The sequence below is a fragment of the Meleagris gallopavo genome, chromosome 2 (assembly GCF_905368555.1).
Source record: "Meleagris gallopavo chromosome 2, MGAL_WU_HG_1.1, whole genome shotgun sequence".
NCBI classification, from domain to species: domain Eukaryota; kingdom Metazoa; phylum Chordata; class Aves; order Galliformes; family Phasianidae; genus Meleagris; species Meleagris gallopavo.
Window position 1 is genome coordinate 38,253,159 of NC_139405.1, and position 22,731 is coordinate 38,275,889.

At 42.0% G+C, this 22,731-nt stretch overlaps 1 protein-coding gene across 7 annotated transcripts in view; it reads left to right on the forward strand.

The window, feature by feature from the left end:
- Positions 1–20,524, forward strand: part of PCNX2 (pecanex 2) — a 153,158-nt gene extending 132,634 nt beyond the window's left edge. For 6 of the 7 annotated variants that reach the window (XM_085219727.1, XM_085219723.1, XM_085219726.1 and 3 more), the window contains 7 exons: positions 1,130–1,233; positions 7,924–8,068; positions 9,942–10,172; positions 10,515–10,789; positions 11,740–11,918; positions 15,924–16,372; positions 19,083–20,524. In XM_085219727.1, the coding sequence (XP_085075853.1) occupies positions 1,130–1,233; positions 7,924–8,068; positions 9,942–10,172; positions 10,515–10,789; positions 11,740–11,918; positions 15,924–16,372; positions 19,083–19,256 (1,557 nt within the window). In that variant the 3' untranslated portion in view covers positions 19,257–20,524. The remainder of the gene's footprint in view (positions 1–1,129; positions 1,234–7,923; positions 8,069–9,941; positions 10,173–10,514; positions 10,790–11,739; positions 11,919–15,923; positions 16,373–19,082) is intronic. The other variant, XM_085219725.1, reaches the window with a different exon arrangement.
- Positions 20,525–22,731: the final 2,207 nt, after the last annotated feature.

A 22,731-nucleotide genomic window follows, 5' to 3' on the forward strand; every position in this document is an offset into this window, starting at 1 on the left:
ATTGGTGTTATATTCACTGAATTGTCCTCTGAGCTTTCCTCACCGTCTCCTCCTGCTGGAAATGTTTCATCTCCTTCCTTGCCCATCTCCTGACTTGGCTCCCAAGTTCTGAGACACAAAAAATTCTATGGGGCAGTGAAAATCTCTGCTAAATGACACTTCTGATTTGCAATCTGGATGTAACTTTCGAATAGAGAATAAATTTAGAGATATCCAATAGACTTGTAGCTCCTCTAAGTTAGAGTTAAAAGGGCAAACAAATGCCTACACCAGTGCATATATATGCACTCTCATTTATATATATACTTACATATTTATATTTTATTTTATTGTAATTCACCTTCTGTATAGAGGTAAGGTCATATATAAGATGAGATTTTAAAAAGCTTCATTGTACAGCCTGAAAATCAGAATAATTTGTAGAAGGAGCTGTGTTCTCTGTTATAAGTAGCTTCAGTCTTAGAGTCAAAGAAATGACCCATTGCATGGGCTGAAATAATATATACCCTCCTAAACATTCAAATTTGTGAGAGATTGTTGAAATCTTTCTTCCTGCTTGATAGTAAGCAATTTTTTTTGGTGAAAATTTCAATAAAAAAAAAAACCACTTTTAAGCTAGTAAATGTAAATGAAATATTTTGACAGCTTGCTGAAATGTGAGGTCAGTGTCCTCAATGGCATGTAATTGTGATGTACATATTGGTAGTCACTAGAAGTTTCATGAATGAATTTTTCTCCTGAGGTCTCATGTGCACCCTATATCCCATGGATGGGCTTTTGCTGCCTCCAATTGCAGCATCTCTTAGCAATAAACAGAGTGCTTTGTCTTATAGTAATGGCTGGAGAGAAACAATGAAACAACAATAAATAAACGAACAGAGATCTCCTTTGAGATCCCACCACCTAAGGTTGAAATGTGTTTCTTATCAGTGGGCAAAATAAGCTAGCATTTTGCAGAAAGCCTCTGATTTTGATGTTTTTGTTCTTGTTCTAAGAATTGCAAATAATGTTTTTGTGTGCAGATCCAGCTACAGACAGATTCTATTATATGTTATCATTTACAGTATTAAAATGCTTTTTAGGATGCTATTTGTATTTAGAATAACATGCAAGTTTTAAAACTTTGTAGCACTTGGACAGCGATGAGGATTCTCCACTAGTAACGCTTTCCTTTGCTTTGTGTATACTGGGCCGAAGAGCTTTGGGAACTGCATCTCATAACATGGCCATCAGGTGAGTTTTAGGTGTCTTTGCTACTGATCTTTAAGCCAAAATCTGTTGGCCTTTTTTCACTTACTGTAGAACCTCTGCAGAACCTTGGGTCAAGGTGAAGTCTGTTTCCTTCATAATGTAATTTGTTTTCTTCTGTTCCTGGACTTCTTTCACTTCAGTAGTTTGCTTAATAACCAGTATCAGTCTTCCATACAAAACATCTTTCAGTGCAATCTTGCATTGAAAGAATATGTACCTGTGGTGTTTACTTGATTCTGGCCTGGCTACTGAAATGCTGACTTTCTCCAGATGGGAAATAAACAGCTAAATGATCTGACTGCCAGTTAGCTGAAAAATAATAAATCATAACTGTGCTGTATTCTTCAGAACTATTTTCTGTGGTCACTGTGCCACTCCATGTTGGTGACTGAGGAAGACAGATCTTTTCGTCTTCTGACACCACAGATTTGTCTGTTCTCAGTCTTTTGCATCATTCATTCATTCAAAGCACTTCTTCCTAGAAAATTTGGCTTATGAATGTTATTACTTGGTTAAGTTTATATCTTTACATACTGTGCGTCTTAAGTTCTTCTTAGGGGTTCTTCCGTTTTCACTCAAAGGTACTAATTTGTTCAGATTTTATAACATATCTGTTGTCCTTTTTCAAGTGTTCAGCCTGAGTAGATAATACAATAGATAAAGCATTTTATTAATACTATTTACTTTAAAGAAGTCTACCTTCTCACCTAGTTTTAGATTTTTGTTAGGTGTATTTGAAATCTTTCTGTTCATAAGCATTTAATAACAGTAGAGAAGTTCAGTAAATATACAGTCTCTGCCTGACCTTGCTGCATTGGCACAAAACTGTGAATAAAGCTAGCTAGTGTTCCATCAACAAGTCCTTAGGGAGGATTTGTCTTATTAACAAGAAAACAAAGACAGCGTGTGTGAATTTGAATGTATTTTGTGTGATAAACCAGTCCTTTAAATATTCATTCTAGCTTTGTTGTGTGTTGAAATGTTTGTAACTTCTGTTTTCATGTCTTTCTTCAGTCAGTTCATGGCCCATATGGCTTATTTCTTGGTGTGCTGCTCCTTTCTGCTTTCTCAAGTGGCTGTTGTAATTTCTTTTCTACTGGTGTTTGCATATTGCTTTTCCCTATTGCTTTTTTTCTGGGTTAAGTTTATTTTCCCTTAATTTCTACACATTCAAATTAGTGTGATGTTTAATAATATTGCCCTATTTTCAGATGATCCGAATGTTAGAGTATAGGGACATGATAGAAAAGTCGTGTGCATTTAGGTTTGTTTTTTTTTTTTTACGGAAAAGATTAAAGTGATTTTGATCTAGGCCTGCTGTAGGTATGTCACAGTGACATTAGAAAAGCAACTAAAAATACCACAAAATCTTCCTAAAACTGTCATCACGTTGCATGTACTTTCCCCGGGATCTTAAAATCTTCATTATTGTGTTTTGGCAGTTGTACAGGTACAGTAACAATGTCACCTCCTTTTATTGGCTTACACAGTTAGTAGCTATGCAAAGAGATAGTAATGCTATTAGGGACTTTTAGAAGCTTAACTTGGAAAGTGTGAATATTGAGGATAATTATTTGCAAAGATTTTACTAATTGCAGGAGTCAGCTATATCATGTCGTTTTAAAATCTGAAACATAACCAATAAACCTTATCAGTTTCTCTCTTTTGGGGAATGGACATTCCAGCATTAAAAAAATATTTTTATTGCAGAGAAAAAGTCTGTAGAAGGGAAAGAATTGTGGTAGCTATATGTATCGCACAGCTCTGCCTATGATTTCCTGAGTCCATTATATATAATACTTTATCTTTAATTAAGTTCTGGTTTTCTTTTACTAAGAAAGTGCTCCAGGGTGTTATTATATTGTTGTATTTTTAACATGTGCTTTATAACATAAGAGGAAATAAATAGAAAGTTGTGTCAGTCTTTTTCACAAAAAGCTACTTCACAAAAGCTTCCCCTAGAAAAGTTTCCCTGAAAAACTGTGTCACTTACTCACCTGGGTAAGTTACCTTCAGCATCTTTCATCTGTTAGAAAGATTTGGAAAAAAAACAGGAATCTGAGTAGCACAGTACGAGTTATAAATTGCTAGGGCTGGAAAATACGACTTTGACTTTGGTGACTGATGTTTATTTTTGTCTTTATATATTTTTTCAAGAGCAATTTAGTAGACAGTATCACCTAAAGAGCAAGGTGGGAACTTTGGCCTCAGACATCAAGACCTTTTACAACAAAAATCCCCCAAATTCAACTGGATACAGCACAGATGGCAGCTCTTATCATAGTTATTATCTTCACTGCTTCATGAAGGTCACCACAGCTTATTTAAACACAAAGAAGTGAGCAAAGCTCAGGTAGTTGTAGATTTACATGGCTTGCCAAGGGAAGCCAACACATGCATCATCAATGAGGTGAAGCAGATGTTCCGCAAGGACTAACTTTTGACAATGAAGGCAGATCCTCCCCTCCCCTCATTGTATTTGGTGGAGAGACAGCAGCTCTTTCAAAGGATAATTTACAGCATTATTGCTGGTTCTTGGCCCCAGCTCTGGGCTTTTTGCAGGTCTCTGTTCAAGTCAGATGGGAGGGAAGCACTTAGGGTCTTCAGAAGCTGGAAGAATCATCCTTTAGGCGATGGTTTTATGCTCACTTTCTTAAGAAGGTATCATGATTTTTTAGATTGCTTCAGTCAGCAATAAACAATGACCCTGAACTTTTCTGTGGAACTTTTTTAATTCTGGCTGTAAAGCATCTTGTCTACAATGTTGCTAGAGGTTTCATGATGAATTTGAGTTGTAATGGTCAGATAGGCAGATAGGTGTTGTAATTCTCCACATGCTCATTTTGGTAAAGAGTTTCAGATAAGTCCATTGTGACAAAATAGACAATAATCTGTGCTCTGAGGCCCATATTTTGTCCCCTGGGGTAACTGTGAGGGTAGAGGAAAGCTTCACGTGGGCTGTCCAGCCTTTGCTGTGTCTTGAGGACTGACAGTCGTCCAACTGCTTCACCAAAACACTAATTAAAAGGTAATGTCACACTGAGCTGTGCATTACAGAATTGAGATTCAAGTTTACATTGTGTATGTAAACTATCAATTTGGACTCATTTACACCTGATTTTGTCTAATCTATTAATCAGTAAATGTCACTGTGTAAGCCAAGGTTTTAAATGCTCTTATATAATGTATGTAAATAATTATTCAGTGTACCTGTTCATGTAAATGTCAGCAGAAGCCCAACATTAACACTAGATTGCACTATAAATGCATTCATTAAGATGGCAGAACATTGCTATGCAAATCCTGTGCTCTCTTCAACTGTCATTAAGAGGCGTGCTGCACAAAATGCAATTTGAAGAATGATGTGACATTACCATTCATTTATTCAAATGTGAGTGATACATTTTGGTGTACCTCTGTCGAAAAAATACATAATAACACTATTTAGCCATTAGACCTCCTAATAAATAAATGCTTAGGATATGTTTCACATTTGGAAAAATATAAAAATATTTTAATAAATCATCATTTCTTTGAGGTGAGCTAAGATGTGCAGGTTATTATCGGTACGTGTGTTTTAATCCTGAACTAAATCCACAATTAATATTGGAAGAGGTCTATAAACTGAGGGCAGAAAATGGAGTTTGGAGTGCAAAATACACAGATGCAGTCGCCAGCTCATTAGCTTTCATCTGTCTGTACTGGTTCTGGGCTTGCATCAAATGCTTTTAGTTCCAGATGTTGGAACAACACGGAGGGTGAAAGAAGAGTGCTCGTTTTGACTCTGCTGCCCACTCTTCTGCTGATGTTGTTGCATCCTTCTCTCCTCACTGAACATCTCTGGGCTGCAGGATCCCATGTGCCTGCAGGTTGCCTTCAGAAACAGCTTGGCAGTGCAACAGCAGCTTTCAGGTCTCTGCTCGGAGGGTCAGCAGCGCTGCCAGAAATAGCAGTTCTGTCTCGTCCTGATTAACGCAGTTTCCTTGGCATCTGAATTTACCTTCACTAGGTTTCAAAATATGCGTAATGTGCCTGGAACTGTGGCAGGTGACTGATTGAGGTGTGTTCAAACTGGGCCAAGAAAGTGGCAACAACCTTGAGTAGGGCAGAGATCAAAGCTCTGGGCGTGCAGCTTCTTTGTGATCTCATTAGAGCTTTCAGAAGAAAGTGCAGCAATTAGAAGCACAACAACAGCTCTATTTTATGTGGATTAAGGGCTGTGTGTTGCAGAAGTAACGAGTTGAAATAGTGTCATGTTGTAGGTAGGATGTGCCCCAAAGCCTCATTACGATTGGCAGCAGGGTGAAAAATTGTAATGGCATTGTGAACACAGCAGTGTCCTTCAGACCTCTCTGGTGGAAAACATGATACACAAAATAATTGACCCTCAGCCTCCCGCCACTACTTTACTCCATGTAACAGTCACAATTGTTCTTAAAAATGCTTGTTAGGAAACTTATTATGCAGAAGGCTGAGAAATGGATGAGTCTTCCTGAGTTCAACACAGTGGGAGCTATACGTGCTTCTCTCTGCTCCTTCCACTGATGCTCAGCTGCAGTTTTCATGCTGTCCTGGACTGGGCCTCCCTTTCTACAGGCACTTTTGCTCACAGCAGCTTGTTCAGCATCAGCTGATGCCTACAGGACACTCAGTGTGGATGCAAACTCTTTGTCTGCTCTGGTGTTTGTATTTGGCTCTGAAAGCCTCTGATGATTTAAAAAGCAGCTCTTTTGCCTGTCTACTCCTTCCTTCAGCTCAGCCAGCTTTTCACAGCAAATACAAGGGGTATTGCTTTAGAAGAACTATGCTGCACAGTGTGCACATTTCCGGATTGTTTAGGATTGACATTTTTTTTTATTGGTTTTTTTTTTCATCCTGGAAAGAAAGTTTATTTACTAAGGTATGTTTTGCAGACCAGGATGGAGGCAGGAGTACTGCATGTTGTCTGCTGGGTGGGCCACTGGAAGGACCCTTCCTGATTTCTCACCTCTTTCAGCAATGTGATTTATGGGCACGTAGGTTGCACCTACAGTCTTTTTTCTTTTTTAACTGGTTTATTGTAGGGCTTCCCTGGCTGTTGAGCCACCCTTGGGCAGATTATCGTTTTCCAAATTCTGGAGATGATTGATTGAGGGTCAGCAGGGATCATGAGCCATTCTTTGAAGATGCATAACAACTCCCACTGAAACCTGTGCTTCAGTGCTTTGAAGCTCTGGGTTTAAGTGCCTGCCTCACCTAGGCATGTGTTAATATGTGACTAATAAATGCAAATGAGCTAAGAATTCACGAGAGCTTCCCTGTGCTCCTGCTGTTCCCAGCAGTGCCTGCAGCCCTGCCTCGCTGCCTGCCCTCAGGCCCGCTGATCGGTTGATTTGTATCGCATGGCGCTTCCACAGAGAAAATCAGTATCCAGCTGCTTTTCTGGTAACAACAGATATATCTCTCTGTTTTAATTTCTACAGCACGCTACCCACCACGGGCAAAATTAGAATGTGTTTGAGCTTGAAGATAGGCCAGGAAGTCTCCTAATCTCTCTTTGCTCAATCTCAGAAGAGAAAAAATGTAAAATATGTCTATTTGTTTTTCCCAAAATAATTAAAACAGCTCAATTAAGTGGAAAGATGATGCATTCTCTGGAGAAAGCATGGATAGTAGTGAAAACCTCTAACATCTTAATGCTTTGTCTCCTCCAGAACCTTTACAATCTAAAAAATCAACTACTGTAAAAGTGAGTAAGATGTTGGCGGGTGGACCGTGTCCTGAGGGTTTGTAGGAGATGCCAGGTTTTAATAGCTGACTCTGTTTTCCTCCATTTCAGGGTCAGTTCTTCAGAGCAGTGTCAAGTCTGAGTGCCACCCGTGTGGCTCCTGTACACTGTGGGATGCTCAGGATGCGTGGTGGAGGCTGAGCCCCAGGCTTCTTGTTTCTCTTCACAAAGATCTAGTGCAACCGTTTTCTAATATCTGCTTGGTTTTGACCCTCTTATGTTCCACTATAGTCTCTGGTCCAGACAAACCATTATCAAGGTCAGGCAGAGCTGGTTACATCCAGTTGCTTGTGTGAAGAAAGAAACATGGCCTGCAGTTGCTTTAAGGCTTGTTATTTCAGTAGGAAATGCCCCTGGATTAGTTCATGCTTTTGAAACTTGGTACTCTTTTCAGTACGTGTCGTTTAATGTTCAAGTCTGTTTTTGAGTTTCATGACAGAAGTTTCAGATTTAGTAAAAATAATAATAATAATAATAATACATTTTACAGCTATTTTTTAATCATTACTATTAATTTTACCTTGCAAGCAGGACTGTTAACCATGACAAGGCTGATCATTGAATTTTCAGTGAGGGGCAGCTCTGCTGCCTTCCAGATGCTACTGAGCAGCTGTAGACTCAGCACGTTGATGCACAGGTCCTTAAGACTCATGTTCTGAGTGTCACGTTTCTCTCATGGCCAGTTGTTGGCAGTGCAAGCAGAAGGAATAACACCTACCCAAAGAGATGTATGTATGCAGCATGACCCTTGCTTTACATTTGCCACAAGGATTCATAGCGAGCACTCCCAGGACTATGCCATGGTTCTCCCTGCAGTGGAAGGGCCACAGGTCCCTGTGCAGCTCAGCTCCAGCTTGGTGAGGAAGAGATGGCTTCTGAAAGTGACCACTGCCTTCCTCTTGCAGCTTAGACTCCTTTCTGTATGGCCTCCACGCACTGTTCAAAGGGGACTTTCGGATAGCGGCGAAGGATGAGTGGGTCTTTGCAGACATGGATCTGTTGCATAAGGTGGTCGCCCCAGCGATCCGCATGTCTCTGAAGCTCCATCAGGTAGGGTCTTTGTTTGTACTTCACTTTTACTCTTGAATTTGTCTTCTTAGGGAAACACTGGGAAACTTGAAAAATGTTTGATGAGGGGGAAATGGAGTATGTGTTGTTTTACTCTGAAAGACTTCCTTAACCAAAATGGAAAAGCTCAGCATTTATTTTGCATTTACTCGATATTATTCCTCTGTAGCCCCAGGCTACCCATTGGAGACTATTTTTATTGCAGAGCTTGCCCCTGTCTTTTTCATCAAAACAAAGCAGATAGACATACCACGTTTCACTTGTGGAAGTACCATAATGATTGGTTCTAGCTTGAAAACAAATGCAATAAATTGATCAGTAAGCTTTTTAAAAAAATCTATGAATTGATTGAGCTAATTTCATCATTAATTTATCAATGTTTTTGTGATGGGCAATACCCGAGTAACACTTCCATATGTTGTTGGAAGTTACTGCAGAGGAGTTGTGATCTGAAGGGTTGGTGTGTTTGGTTATGTTGTGCTATTTCTGACCCCATTCTGTTTCCATTTGCAAAAATTCAGCACACCTCCATTTAAGTCACTACAGTTACTTCAGGTCAATGCTTGTATAGCTTGGAATTGATTTTATTCTTTCTCTGGTGTAGTATTTAGTCTCATACACTTTGCTAGTGCATGGTATTTATAATTGTTCTGAATGTAACTAAAGTGGAACTGCTATGAAGTAACCTAAGAAAATTGGACAAAATAATTTTGTGGCTGTAGTCACTGGGCGTGTAACAGCTGAAAAAGTAATGTGATACTGTGGTATCTTTTGATGGATTCATAGTCAGTGATTTTGTTGTAGTTTTACATATATGAAAAAAAAGCAAACACTGTGGAACACTCCAGGTAATTTTTATCTCCCCCCAGCTTGCCCAAGAGCTCTACTTTCCATGGTTTTCCACCTTATAACTTGTCAGTGGATAAGCTCTCATTCTCTCTTTGTCCAGTGGAGGTGTGAGATCAGAACAGGTTACGCTAGAATAAAAATTGTACCTTTCTATATTATTGTTGTTCTACCTCAATCACATGCTGTGTCAAATGACAGTCATGTAAGAGCAGGGAGTAGAGTTCATAGATTCATAGAATCCTTAGAGTTGGAAGGGACCTCTAAAGGCCATCCAATCCAACTGCCCTGCAATGAACAGGGACATGCACAGCTAGATCAGATTGCCCAGGGCCTGATCCAGCCTTGCCTTGAAAATCTCCAAAGACAGGGTAACCACCACATTTCTGGGCAACCTGTTCCAGTGCCTCATCACCATCACTGTGAAAGACTTTTTCCTTATATCCAACCTAAATCTATACTCTTTAAGCTTGAAGCTGTTTCTCCCTGTCCTGTCACGGCAGACTCTGCTAAAGAATCTGTCCCCTTCTTTCCTGTAGTTCCCCTTAAATATCGAAAGGCTGCTCTCAAGTCATCTTGAAGCACTCCAACAGGTCTGTATCTCTCCTGTACTGAGGATTCCACATCTGGATGCAGTACTCCAGGTGAGGCCTCACCAGTGCAGAGTAGAGAGGCCGGGTCGTCTCCCTTGCCCCACTGGCCACACTTCTTTTGATGCTGCCTAGGATACGGTTGACTTTCTGGGCTGTAAGGGCACATTGCTCATGTTCAGCTTCTCATCTACCAGTACTCTCAGGACTTTTTTTGGCACGGCTGTGTTCAATCCTTTCATCCCCCAGCTTGTATTGGTAATGGGTATTGCCTCAACCCAGGTGGAAGACCTTGCACTTAACACTGTTGGCACTGTCCACAAACAAACAAAACAACCTAGGTCTTTGTTTCTTTTAAATAATTTTTATATTTTCATAAAAAGACCTGACCTTTTGAGTACTGCTTCTTGTATTACCAGGACCAGTTCACCTGCCCGGATGAGTATGAGGACCCAGCAGTATTGTATGAAGCAATCCAATCTTTTGAAGAAAAGGTTGTTATCTGCCATGAAGGCGACCCAGCCTGGCGCAGTGCTGTCCTCTCCAACAGAGAAGAGCTGCTGACCCTGAGGCATGTGGTAGATGAAGGAGCGGATGAATATAAAGTTATCATGCTTCACAAAAGCTACTTGAGCTTTAAGGTTATCAAGGTAATTGAACCATCTTTCTATTATTGCAGTAACTTAGGGCTGTAGTTACAAATATCATTTCTGAGTATTCTGGCCAAAAGAAGGGGGTTGATCATAGCTATCAGAGAAGGAATTAGAGGCCAGGGGAGAGTTCTGTTCATTTCACTTTTATTTTCCACCCTTATATTTGTTCATCACAAATAACATCCCAGGCTTGTCCAGGGAGTAATTGCTCATGAGTTTTATCAAACCTGTTGGTACGAAGATACAACATACTTGCAACTACTGCTATTGTTCTACAGAGATTATATAGTTCTGTATCTGAAATGTTTTCACATGGCCCAAACTGTTTTTTACCTGTAGGTCAACAAGGAGTGTGTCAGAGGACTGTGGGCTGGGCAGCAGCAGGAACTAATCTTCTTGCGCAATCGTAACCCAGAGAGAGGGAGCATCCAGAACAACAAACAGGTCTTGAGGAACTTAATTAATTCTTCATGTGATCAGCCACTGGGATATCCAATGTATGTTTCCCCTTTAACCACCTCATACCTTGGGACACACAGCCAACTGAGGAACATATGGGGGGGACCAGTCAGTTTGGACAACATTAAAAAGTGGTTCAGATCCAAATGGTTAAGGTAGGTGTTAAATTTTGGTCTTGCAGATAGACACCCTGTAGTCTTAGTTCTGCTGTATTTTTCTGTTAAGAGAGTAATTGCATATTGTTATCTATGAGTAAAACAGTTGCACGCAACTCAGGATGTAATAAAATAGCCCTACAGATATGGCTGAAAGCAAGTTCATTAATTTATTCTTGCCTTTTAATCAAAATTTTCTATGTTTGTCAAGATTTGTTATCAAACCACTTATCAGTACAAGCATTTCTCTTTTTTTGGGGAAATTTTACTCTTTATGCCCCATAAACAAATGTGTATTTTCTGTAACTCAGTGATGTGTTAAAACATGAGGAAATGCACTGGTGGGTTATGATGGGTTATGCTCCACAACTTTGTCAATATAGATCACCATCTCCACATCATTGCTCATGTCCAAAGCATAGCTAAAAATGTACTTACAATCCACCAAAACTGACTGATTTCCCCTAGGTTTGCATAGCAGGTATGACACCTTCTGTTTCTCATTCATGTGCAAACTTTTCCTACAGTAACAGGGCTATGTGTCTCATTCTGTCTGCCTGTCTTTCTGCTGCTGTGGCTGAGAAACAGAGGACAGCTTTATGGAAGCCAGCTTGACTGCTAAGGCCAATACTAAAATACTAAGATTAAGTCTGGTGGCTTGATATGACAGTTTCCCAGTATGCAGGTCACTCCCACTGAGTGCTTCTTTATGACTTGGGAGCTCCATGCAAAATGTTCTTTAGACATCAATATAACATTTCTCCCAGTTTCCAAAGTTGGGTAACGATTTTGGTTTGTATCACACACAGTTATGTATATCTTGCCATAAAGTGCTGAAAGACTCATAGTTGTGTGAGAAGGTATAATTTTACATTCTGGGGATATGTAGCATTGGTAGCACAAGTTCTCTGTGCATATAGACTGACCTATGTGTTTGTTCCTGCAAACAGGATGCGTAAGGACTGTCATGCAGCTCACCATGACAGAGGCAATGTTGAAGAAGCAGATACTGGAGGAGCATCTGGCAGCAACTCCACAGGTAACTCAAGCCAGAGCAGCAGCTCACAGCACACCAGAGATGGAACCCCTCAGTTGCAGCCTTCATCACAAGAGGCCCACCAGCGTGCCGGTATTTGCACAATTTACTCATCTTTTTCTGCAGTTTTCTCACCAGGGGCCAAATGAGCAGATGCTTTCAGGGCTCTCACATATCCAGTGAAAAACTAATTTTAGAAAGACCAACCTTTGGCTTTCCTAGCGACCAAGCATGTGTAAGAGATGTCTTACCTGATACAGTTCCAGGTATTAACTGCAAGAGCTTAAGGTAGTGTGTTTCATGTGGCACACCAGAGATTTCACTGTCAGGCTTCTTCATGTCTAATTTTTTGACTGGCAGATACTACTTATAGTGTGAGAAATTCAGATGGAGGGAGTCCACATATGATGCCCGTTCACTTTGCATGGTGAGCCTGTGCTTACTGTTTATTGGGAACAGCAGAACTGAGAAGTATGCAAAAATCTTCATTATCTTAGAAGGAGTGTGACAATTTATTGTGGGAATTAGTCTGGCTGTTCATTAGTGCATGTGGAGAATAAACAAATAGCAAATAACTTAGTATGCCAACAGAGCAGTTTTCAGGAGAAAATTAAATGTTGCCAATCATTCTGTCAGTTAACAGCTGAACCCTTTTCATATTAAATTATGGATTCAAAAGTGCTTCAGATGTGTTCACGCGGTGGAACTGCTGGCCTTCACATCAGGAATACCCATTAAGTTTGCCAGTCGGGTCACTGGGAGACCTTCCCTAAGGGACAGGGATTTGCTGAAAGGTCAAATTAATTGACTTTACAACACAAGTTGTGGTATTACTGTGTCATTTAAGGCGGAGAACAAGAGGGATCTAGCACCTGTTTGTTTCTTGTTAAATCATTTTGACCAATCATTAAAAATAATGGACAGGACCAGAGAAAATCTTGCTGTGAATATGAGTCATGTCGTAAGGATAAAATAACTACTGCTTTTTAATTAAGTCTAGCTTTAGAGCAATCCCCATGTGCATACTTATAACTTGACACTGCAGTAATCAGAATGGCAAACTTAATTGTAAAATAACGATCCCGAGCACGCCATGCAATAATGAAAATTAATTGTGAATTGCTTAAAAGGATGTATTGGGTATCTAGAAAACCATAGTTAAGAGCGGTTACACTTAATTAAGAAAAGATACCTGGCTTTCAGGTAAAATGAAGAAATGCACAACAAATGCAAGGAAATGGAAAACAGCAAAGGTAAACCAGAATTCAGTCCTGAGAGACAGTGAGAGAAAAAGAACAAAAGAAAGAGAATTTTCTGGCTAGCACCATTAGGAACAGTAAAAATAAAGCCGGTTTGATGCTGTTTCTTTTTTAAGAACATTAGAAACAAAAGAAATTGTAACAGCAGTCTTGAGTCATCACTATATAGAAAGACAAAGTTGTCAGTAATGTAGAAAAGACTGTGTCTGTTTTCTATTCAAGAAAATGGAGGTGATCTGTGTTCTGATCATGAAGTAGTTCCTTGCATCCTCCCAGCTACAAAGAACATTGAGGAGCAGCTATCAAAGCCATGTGCTCAATTGAGCAAATCCAAATAGCTCTAATTCAAGATGGTTTTTAAAAGAGCTGGTTAAGAAGCCAGCTCTGTCTGATCTTCAGGAAGTATCAGGACCGTGAGGATATACGAGAGCACTAACAGCAAACTTACTGTATGTCAGATCTTAAAAAAGATGTGACCAACACAGCTCTGTCAGTCTGACTGCACATCAGGACACTGGTGGCCTCCCATGTATAATCCTGGTGCCCTGATTTAAAAACATTTATAATTTGGAAGGAGATTAAAAAAAAAAAAGAGAGAGAGAGAGAAAAAAAATCTGGGAGATGTCCTGTAAGGAAAGATTAGAAGCTTTCCAGCAATTTATATTGTAAAAGATGCTTTGATCGCAGTCTGCCAGTCTACTTACCTGGGCAACAGCAGGTGACCAAAGACAGCTGGTTGTAGCAGACTGTAGCAGGTACAATAAAGCTGAACAAATTCTAACTTGAAGTGCTCGTTTTTTGCAGTGAGAATAAATAGAGTAACAAGTGGCTATAGGTTAAGATAGATTCTCCATGACTGCAAACGTTGGATGCATTTCTGAAAAGTAGTTAGTTCCAGGAAGATCTTCGGCCCATGTTATGTAGCATGGCAGTGATCCCTTCTAGTCTCATAATGTATGAATTGAGTGCGTTTCATGCTTTTGTATTTCATATTTCATTTTGTGGCCCAGTGCCACTGAATCTACAAAATGTGTTTGAAGCCCTGTTTAAAAGCGCGAGAAAAATGGGGAGCATTGGGAACGTGTGGGGTTCTGTTCCAGAGCATCCTTATTTCATGATGCGGTTTGCGGAACAGCCTTTGTTTCCTAATTGCTTTCAGGGACAGAGTTATTTTTGTGCAGATACGGGTGGTCCCCTGTCCAGTGCTCTAACCACTGCATTTGGGATGAGCACTGAATGCTTTTGGACAGCGGTCAGCTTGGAAGCGTAAATCACAAACAGATGTTTGACCACATGAGCCCCTGCACAAACACACGCACCGCAGCCCCTCTGTTCCAATCCGTGCTTTTCGTTTAAGAAGGTAATAAGTAAAATGACCATCAGATGTAGAAACCACAGCACTTGCTTAAGGAAACCCCTGATCCTTAAAAGCCCGCAGCTCACAGCCGGTGTCTGCCTGTTGGTCACAGCTGGAGCACAGAGATACAGGCAGAGCTGCAGCGAGAGCCACGTGCATCTGTCCCACTGCTCGCAGGGATCACAGGGCTTTTAATCCAGGGATGCTGCCCGCGTGTCATTTTCAGAAATTATTTTTTTATTGCTCTGAGTGTAACAGTAGAAATAATGATGTATTTTAAATGGGATGGAAAAGTGTCTGGTGCTTGCCAAACCACCAAGGATTTAGACCAGCTGAATGGCTGCAGAGAGGTTAGGCCAAGCTCTGCCATCTGACTCTGTGCCACGGTGCCTCAATTCTCTTTGCTTCAGAATCTGAAAACCTGGGCTAATCCAGCTTTGGAAGACCTGCGGGTGTAAAATGGCTATAAAGTGTAAATAGTTTGGGTGTGGAATTCTGTGTCACTGGAATCCTTGAATTCAGCAATCATAGTTCACAGAGACAGTGTGAGATGTATGCTGCTCTGTTCTGCAACACTTCAGCATTTGGAGAGGTTCCAGTGCTTCCCTCCCCTCCGTAATTCTGGTATTATAACCACCAACCTGGAAATGCCTGCCAGACTTGCTTCTCCTTGGTGGATCTCAACAGGTTTTCTGCCTTTAGCCCTTTACCCCACAGCTATAGCTAGAAAATCCAAACGTCAGCTCATATTAGTGTCTGGAGTTTCCTGGAAAGGAAAAGCCAGGCAGGGCCTCACGTGACTGGGTGTTGGCTGCCTAAGCCTGGGTTGGTCTGTCTGCAGCAGAACAAACTCTGTGGGGAGCTGTAGTGCCAACCTGCTGCGTGCCACCTGCAGAGTGCCTGGCTGCACTGTGCCCGCTGGGTTCACTGGCCTATAAGCTGGTTAACTTTTCATTCTGTGCCAATTTATACAAGCAAGCATAAGAAATACAGAAATGCTTTGTTTGCATTACAAAAGTTGATGTAAATGCTTTAAGAAGTGTGTGGAGAAGGTATACAGAAGTTGCACAGACAGCAGAATAGTATATATGCTCTTTGTACAATAGTGGCTGCACTGAGATGCTGCACAGGATGGATATAAGGTGGATAATCAGCATCTCCTCCTTTATTGTGGTTATCAAGGGAGAGTAGAGTCGCAGCAATGCTGTGCTTGAACAGTGCACACAGTGCAGCTTAGGATGTGCATGGCAGAACTGGCCCAAATTCCTCTCTCCTGACCCAGTGCTGAACCACTACAGTGGAGAAAAAAGAAAGGTTCCTGGGTTTAACAACTTCTCATGCCTGTGATTCTATTTGCTGATAAATCCCACAGTAATATGCCAGCAGTAATATATGCACACAGGACATTGTCAATAGCATGGATTTCCTCAGGATGCCAGCACAGGCAGCATTTAAGTATATTTATTACTCTTTCTTTTAAAGGCAGGAGGAAACACAGGAGTCAGTCTGTCCAGGCACATGCTGCTTTAAACCAAAGGCCCCCTGTTTCAAGTCACTCTGGACCAATTGCAGAAAGCCGCCAGCCTTTCATGCAGACATCTACATCTGCCCACGAGATCGCCCAAAGGCTCTCAAGCAGCCAGCTGTCACTCCACAACTCGGCCACGTCTGTGTTTTCTCAGTCCCCTGCCGTTCCCGCTGCTGGCCAGCTGACTGTGCAGGACCGAGCTGCTGCGATGCTCAGGTCCAGTTTGGCCTCGTCCACCAGCTCCACGCTCAGCCTGCTGTTCGGCAAGAGAAGTTTTTCAAGTGCTTTGGTGATTTCTGGGCTCTCAGCTGCAGATGGAGGTAACACCAGTGACACCCAGTCGTCCAGCAGCATGAATATCGCCATGGGTCCATCTGCTAGAGCAGCAAGTCAGACAACTCGGGTAAGGCTGAAGCCCTAACAGCACCACTGACCACGAGCTGCTGTGCTGTTCACCTGTCAGGTCCCTATAACATCTTCACCACTGTTTGGTTTTTTCTTTCTCATGTCCAGAAAACAGTCTTTTCTAGATTTTGGTATTTAAATTTTGCATCGCAATGAAATTGAGACTGTATTTGTGTGTTATAAGTGATGAATTCATTAGTAAAGGTAAGTTGGCTGTTTAGAACTATACCTTAGAATCCAGCCTGGGGCAAAGTGCCTTTTCTTTTCACTGAGACCAGAGACTCAGTTCTGTTTTATGCAGCTCAGGTGATAAGTACCATCATGAGCAGACTAAGTAGTTCCTTTCCTGCTTTCCTTTCCTAATTCCCGGGACTGAATTATTTGTACAAAAATGAATGGCTCCCACTGAACACTGCACTTTTTCTGTTACCCTCTCTGACCTGAAATTCAATCCGGGACCTTTGGACCTTGTCGCTGAAAGGGTTAGGCAAAGGAAGTCTGTAGGAAGTATTTCCAAAAGGAAACTAAAAGCCTATGCTCTGTGAATCAGCATTTTCTAACAGAAAAACAGAACACAGAAATAACTTGCAGCCTTTGTCCCAGTAGGCTTCCAGTTCAGTTCCCCTCAGTTCATCTGCCCTGGAAAATTCAAGGGACGTAGTAGTGTTACTGTTTCATTGTCTCTTGAAATGTATTTCTTTCACGTTGATGGCCATGGGCTGCTTTCCTGTATTTTGAAATGTTTACCTCTAAAGAGCAGTAATATGAGAAGATAGAAGATAGAGGTAAAGGGGAGGCTGCAACTAGAGGCTGACTGACAACATAATTAAGACCGACTTTCACATTTGGCCTATCAAAATAGAAGTGAAATTGGCAACAAAAAATGGTACCCTGGGCTCCATCAGAAGAGGAGTGGCCAGCAGGGACAGGGAGGTGATTGTCCCCCTCTACTCTGCTCTTGTGAGGCCCCATCTGGAGTCCCCAGTACAAGAAAGAGCTGTTGGAGAGGGTCCAGAGGAGAGCTGCAAAGATGATCAGGGGACTGGAGCACTTCCCCTACGAAGACAGGCTGAGGGAGCTCACAGAATCACAGAATTGTAGGGGTTGGAAGGGACCTCTAGAGATCATCGAGTCCAACCCAAAGCTGGGCTTGTTCAGCCTGGAGAAAAGAAGGCTGTGGGGTGACCTCATTGCAGACTTTCAGTACCTAAAGGGAGCCTACAGACAGGAGGGGAATCAACTCTTTGAAAGGGTAGATAACAGTAGGACAAGGGGAAATGGTTTTAAGATGAGGGAGGGAAGATTTACGTTCGATGTCTGGGGAAAGTAATTTACAGAGAGTGGTGAGGTGCTGGAACAGCTGCCCAGAGAGGTTGTGGATGCCCTGTCTCTAGAGCTGTTCAAGGCCAGGTTGGATGGGGCCCCGGGCAGCCCAGTCTAGTATTAAATGGGGAGGGTGGTGACCCTGCCTGGGGCAGGGGGGTTGGAGATTCATGATCCTTGAGGTCCCTTCCAACCTTGGCCATTCTGTGATTCTGTGAACAGGAAAACTGAGGATATGGAAAGTCCAAACTACTTTTCTTATAATATTCTGAATTGTACATGACTTCCCCAATTTTCAAAGGCTTCTCTAAATCCCAAGTGAAAAAAGCTCCCTCGTCTCCCTCGTGTGTATTTTGCTCTCAACCCAAAAATGCCATGTATGGTATAGTTCATGAGGTTTTGCCATTAGCTTCAAGAGCAGTTGACTGAATATTACTCACCTGGGTCCAATCCTGCTTTAGCACTCTAATAAGCATTAGAAATGTGTACAGCTGAACATATCAGGTGACAGGGCACAATGCCAACTCAGCAATTTCCAAGGTAATTTGTAAGCATTCAGCATGTGTGCAGTGGTAACAGTGGAGGGATTCACATCATCTACCTTTAAGCCATGTAGCATTTGGGTACGGAGTCTCAGTAGGTCACTGCTGTTGCCTCTCAGCAGAGCAGAAAGGACAATCCAACTCATCCTTACAGCTGTCAGGAGGAAATCTTCCTCTCTGAAACTCATCAGTCTCTGCCAACCACTGACAGCCCTGAATGATACACCTCAAGCGTTACATTTAGATGAGGCGAGTTCTGGCCAGAAAGTAACTGCTCTGAGTCCAGGCACCTATTTGATCGAAAGTGCTAAGGAGGTATCTTACTTACACCTTAATGCAGTGTGGCTCTGGAAAGCTTTCATACTGATGGAGTTCTTACAGTGAGGTGATGGTGTGCATAACATTTGCAGGCAGTTAATTGCATTCCAGTTCTATGGCAAAAGTTTCTTGGTGAGTTGGATTTAAAATTTGGTATATTATGCAAGCCCCAGACTAACCCGATTTCACTTCTTAGAAGCTGGCCCTGCTTGAAGCAGGGGTTTGGACTGGATGACCTCCAGAAGTCCTTTTCAATCCAAAGTACTTAACAGCTTTCTGTGCTTGTACATCTGTGGCACTAAACCTCTAGCTCGTCTGCTTTTCTTTGCAAATGTATGCATTACAAATACCTGTTCAGTCTTCAGAAGTCCCTTGTGAATTATGCATGTTAAGAATCCCATGCAGTCTCACAGAACGACATTCTTAAATCAATTTTTAACTTTTTCACCCGTCACATCAAAAAACAGCTGAAGTGTTACTTACATTCTGTTTCCTGATCTCATTGACTCCTCTTTTCCTCTGCAGCAGCTCACCGAGACCTGCGACGCGACTGATGCGACAGAATCTAAACCACGTCGAGAGCAAGGGCTGTCCCATGCCATACTCATGAGTCAGACCCTGGAGTGCCGAAGGGCCAGCCAGGAAGACATGGCCCTGGAAGACACAGCCTCTCAGCAAAGCCTGTCTGATGAGCAGTAAGGATTATTGGTAGCGCAAGGGCCACACGTTTCTCAAAATTCAAGGCAGAGTTAAGTCAGGGAGCTGCAGGTGGGTTTATGTTCTTTCAGATTTAACACGTAACCTCCAAACGTTTATTTTTCTAACTTTTAAGGAGGAATATGACAGGGTACGTGTTCTTCAGTTAAAGGCTTTTGGCATGGGTAGGGTTGGAAGATGTTCTAAAAATCATGGTGCCACTTCATCTCAGGTTCTTGTAAATCCTAGAACAATGAACACAACCTGTGTGACATTCCTTCCCATGCAGAGGCACTGACCCACTAGTGATGACAAAACAAAGTGTAATGGGTGGTGAATGAATGAATACAATAGGAGATACTCACAAAACTTAGTGAAAAGCACACGAGACATCTTTCCTGCCATAGCTAGACAGCTGATTGCATGCAAACTAATTGGCATTTGATATATAATGTGTAACAAAAGACAACTTTGAAGAGAAGCAGTGAACATGTACAAGGACAGTACAACGTGTGCTGGAACATTAGAGATAAATCCGATTTGATTTTTCTTCCCCAAAAGCAAATCTATTTTCCTCCAACATGTTATGCAGGTGGTAATTATGAATAGCAACATAGCATCACGCAGACTGATACACTGCATGCAGCTATACTGAAACTTTGTGTGAACGAACCTTGCTAAACACATTAATAAAAGTCAAGCGCAAGAAAGAAAGTAGCCAGTGCATGGAAAGCCTTCACAAAGCATATGGTGCACCTTATTTGCAAAGAAAGCAGCTCTCTATTAACAGCTGCTCTGAGGTATAATCTCATGCTCCTGTTTGGTTTACAACAGTGTTTCTCAAACTGCAGGCAACCAGCCCTCCAGGGAGATGAAAAAGGGCCCAGGAGAGTTCTCCCCGAGGACAGCAAAGTGCAAAGCAGGCTGTAATTACTGTCTGCGTTTGTATTGGGCAGGGAACAGCTCAATGCCTTTAATTGTTGGACACAGCTCAGTGTCCATAAACACGTGTAGCCAGTAATTACACAGAACTCCAATTTCCCTCCCCCAGAGAAACTGAGCTGCTGCCAGTTTAACAGTTGATTAAAAAGACAGATGAAGCAAAAAAAGAGACTGTGCTTTCACAAAGTTTGAGAAACACTGATTTACAGGAATGCATGACTGTTTTGGAAGCCAAAAGGCTACAACAAATCCTTAATGTAATATAGGGCATAAACACATGCGCGTTTGTGGTTTTGTTTTTTTTTTTTTAATTAAAAAATTTGCAGCTATTTGTGTTTTGCTGTCCCTCTTCACTGTAACTACCATGGACTGTTTCTAATTCTCCTCACGATAACGTGCAGCCAGGCTGTCCCAGTTAACAAGGAAGCTTTAACGAGAGATGCCCCAGCTAAGAGTTATTGGCACTAGATGATACACTGTTGCATTCCGAGCTTCCTAGCGTGCCACACTTGAGATGACAAGTAGTAGAACCAAATAACAGCAAGTGAAAATAAAACCATCCAAATATGCTTTGCGTGGCAGCAGTTTTCCGGTTTCCTCTTTTATTTTGAATTCTTCTCACTTTCTACTTGTTACGCAATAGAGCAATCTATTTTCTTTCACGTAGATATTGACAAATTCATTCTTTATAATGCTCAGCATAATCTAGGCAACATTCTGCTTGCATTTAATCTCTGCAAAAGCAGATTGATACCATGTATTCCCTGAGACACACAGCCATCAGCGCAGCTCAGGGCCTGTTGCTGCCTCCTGCAGCCTCCACATGTGATGTGGAAGAACCACCTCAATACAGCTGCTCCTTTCTGACCACTTCTGGCAGACACGACCTCTCCCACCACCCTGCTGGCAGCATGCTTGGCACTCATTACACAAAGGACAAAGTTATGGGTGTAGGTGGGGGGCTCTCAGTTGCAGGCACCAGCCCTATTTCTGCTTTAGGGGCTTTGCAATCTGCTAGGATAAACCACCAACACTGTCTTCCTAGGCTGTTACGTGCAGAAGTGGGGCAAACAGCTGCAGAAAGCACTAAGCTTTCCCAGGTTAGCCTCACCCAGGCCTGTGATTGTCAAATCTCAAACTAAAACTTGAATTAACTTCTATCGAAAACAACTCTGTTGGGCTCAACCAATCAAAATTATTCCGTGCATCCACTTCAAGCAAACTAAACCACACTGAGAAACGGTTGCACAAACTCTTCTTATGGCTGCATTCACTTAACATCAATGGTGACACGTTACACCGTCACCACTTCTTCAAGAGACTCACCCATCTCCATGGCCTCTGCACCCTAAGAAACACAACCACCTCACAGTTCCTGGCTGAGGTAAATCCACCGGGGCGTGGAGGACACGAGGTGCAATGAGGCTGTGTGGGGCAGCTGCCAGAACAGGCAAATCCTAACTTCTGTGTGCAGGCACAGCACACAAGCAGGGCTGGGATTCAAACAGAAGTGAGTTACTTTTAGTATCCTAATACAGGTTTTCTTTTCTGCTAAAGGTGTTACTGTAGCACAGCGGGTTGAAAAGCAAAAGAGGGGCCATTACTAATAGCATCAATTAAAAAACAACAACAAACAACAAAGAAAGATGGTAGCAGAAACTCTCCTCAGTGTTGCATTTCTACATGATTTTGGAGATAGCAAGGCTGATGTTACTAAGACTGCTGCTATGTGCAGTGTTTTTAGATGCGGTCCAATCCCACAGAATTATCACAAGTGATGGTTAGAAATAAAACCTGCAACCGGGTACGATGTTATACTGACTCTAAAAAACGAGGTAGAGACAAACCCAGTTAATTATTCTACGTCAGTACGTGAGGGAAGATACATTTAATGCATCTTTCCTTGGGAGAAATCTCTCTGTCCACAAGAGCAGACAGTACATACAGTTCTTTCATAGAGATGGAAGCACGGATGACGAGATGGAGCCCCCTCCTGCTGCTCAGCTTGTCCCCAGGTAATAGCACTGCTGCTGAAGAGAAACATGGCATGGTTTAAACCATGCTGCTTTGACGAGCCCCTCAATGAGAGAGCAGGGAGGAACACATCCAGCAAGTACAGCAAGCTCCAAGCAGGAGGTTGACAAGTATATGGTGAAACAAGCACAAATACAGCACTTCAGCCCGTGTGTGTGTGTGGGTGTGGGTGTGTGTTTTAAAGTGTGGGACATTCATCACCTGCCCTCATTTTGATTTCCTAAACTCTCTTTTCACTGGTGGACTCTTGTTCACATCACACAGTGAAAGCTGAGTGATAAACTCCTAAGGGTGAAACATGCCCAGAGAAGATGTTAGTAGCACTTTACCAAAGCCAACCATAAGCTGCAGAACTGCTCATAGCTACCAGGAATGCCAGTAAGCCTACAGCGTAGCCTTCAGCCCAGCTGGTTCCTACCACAGCAAGCAAGAAGCAAACAGTGACGGGCACTATTCACGAAAGCAAGTTTATCCCAAAATACAAATGCCACAGGTCCTGCAC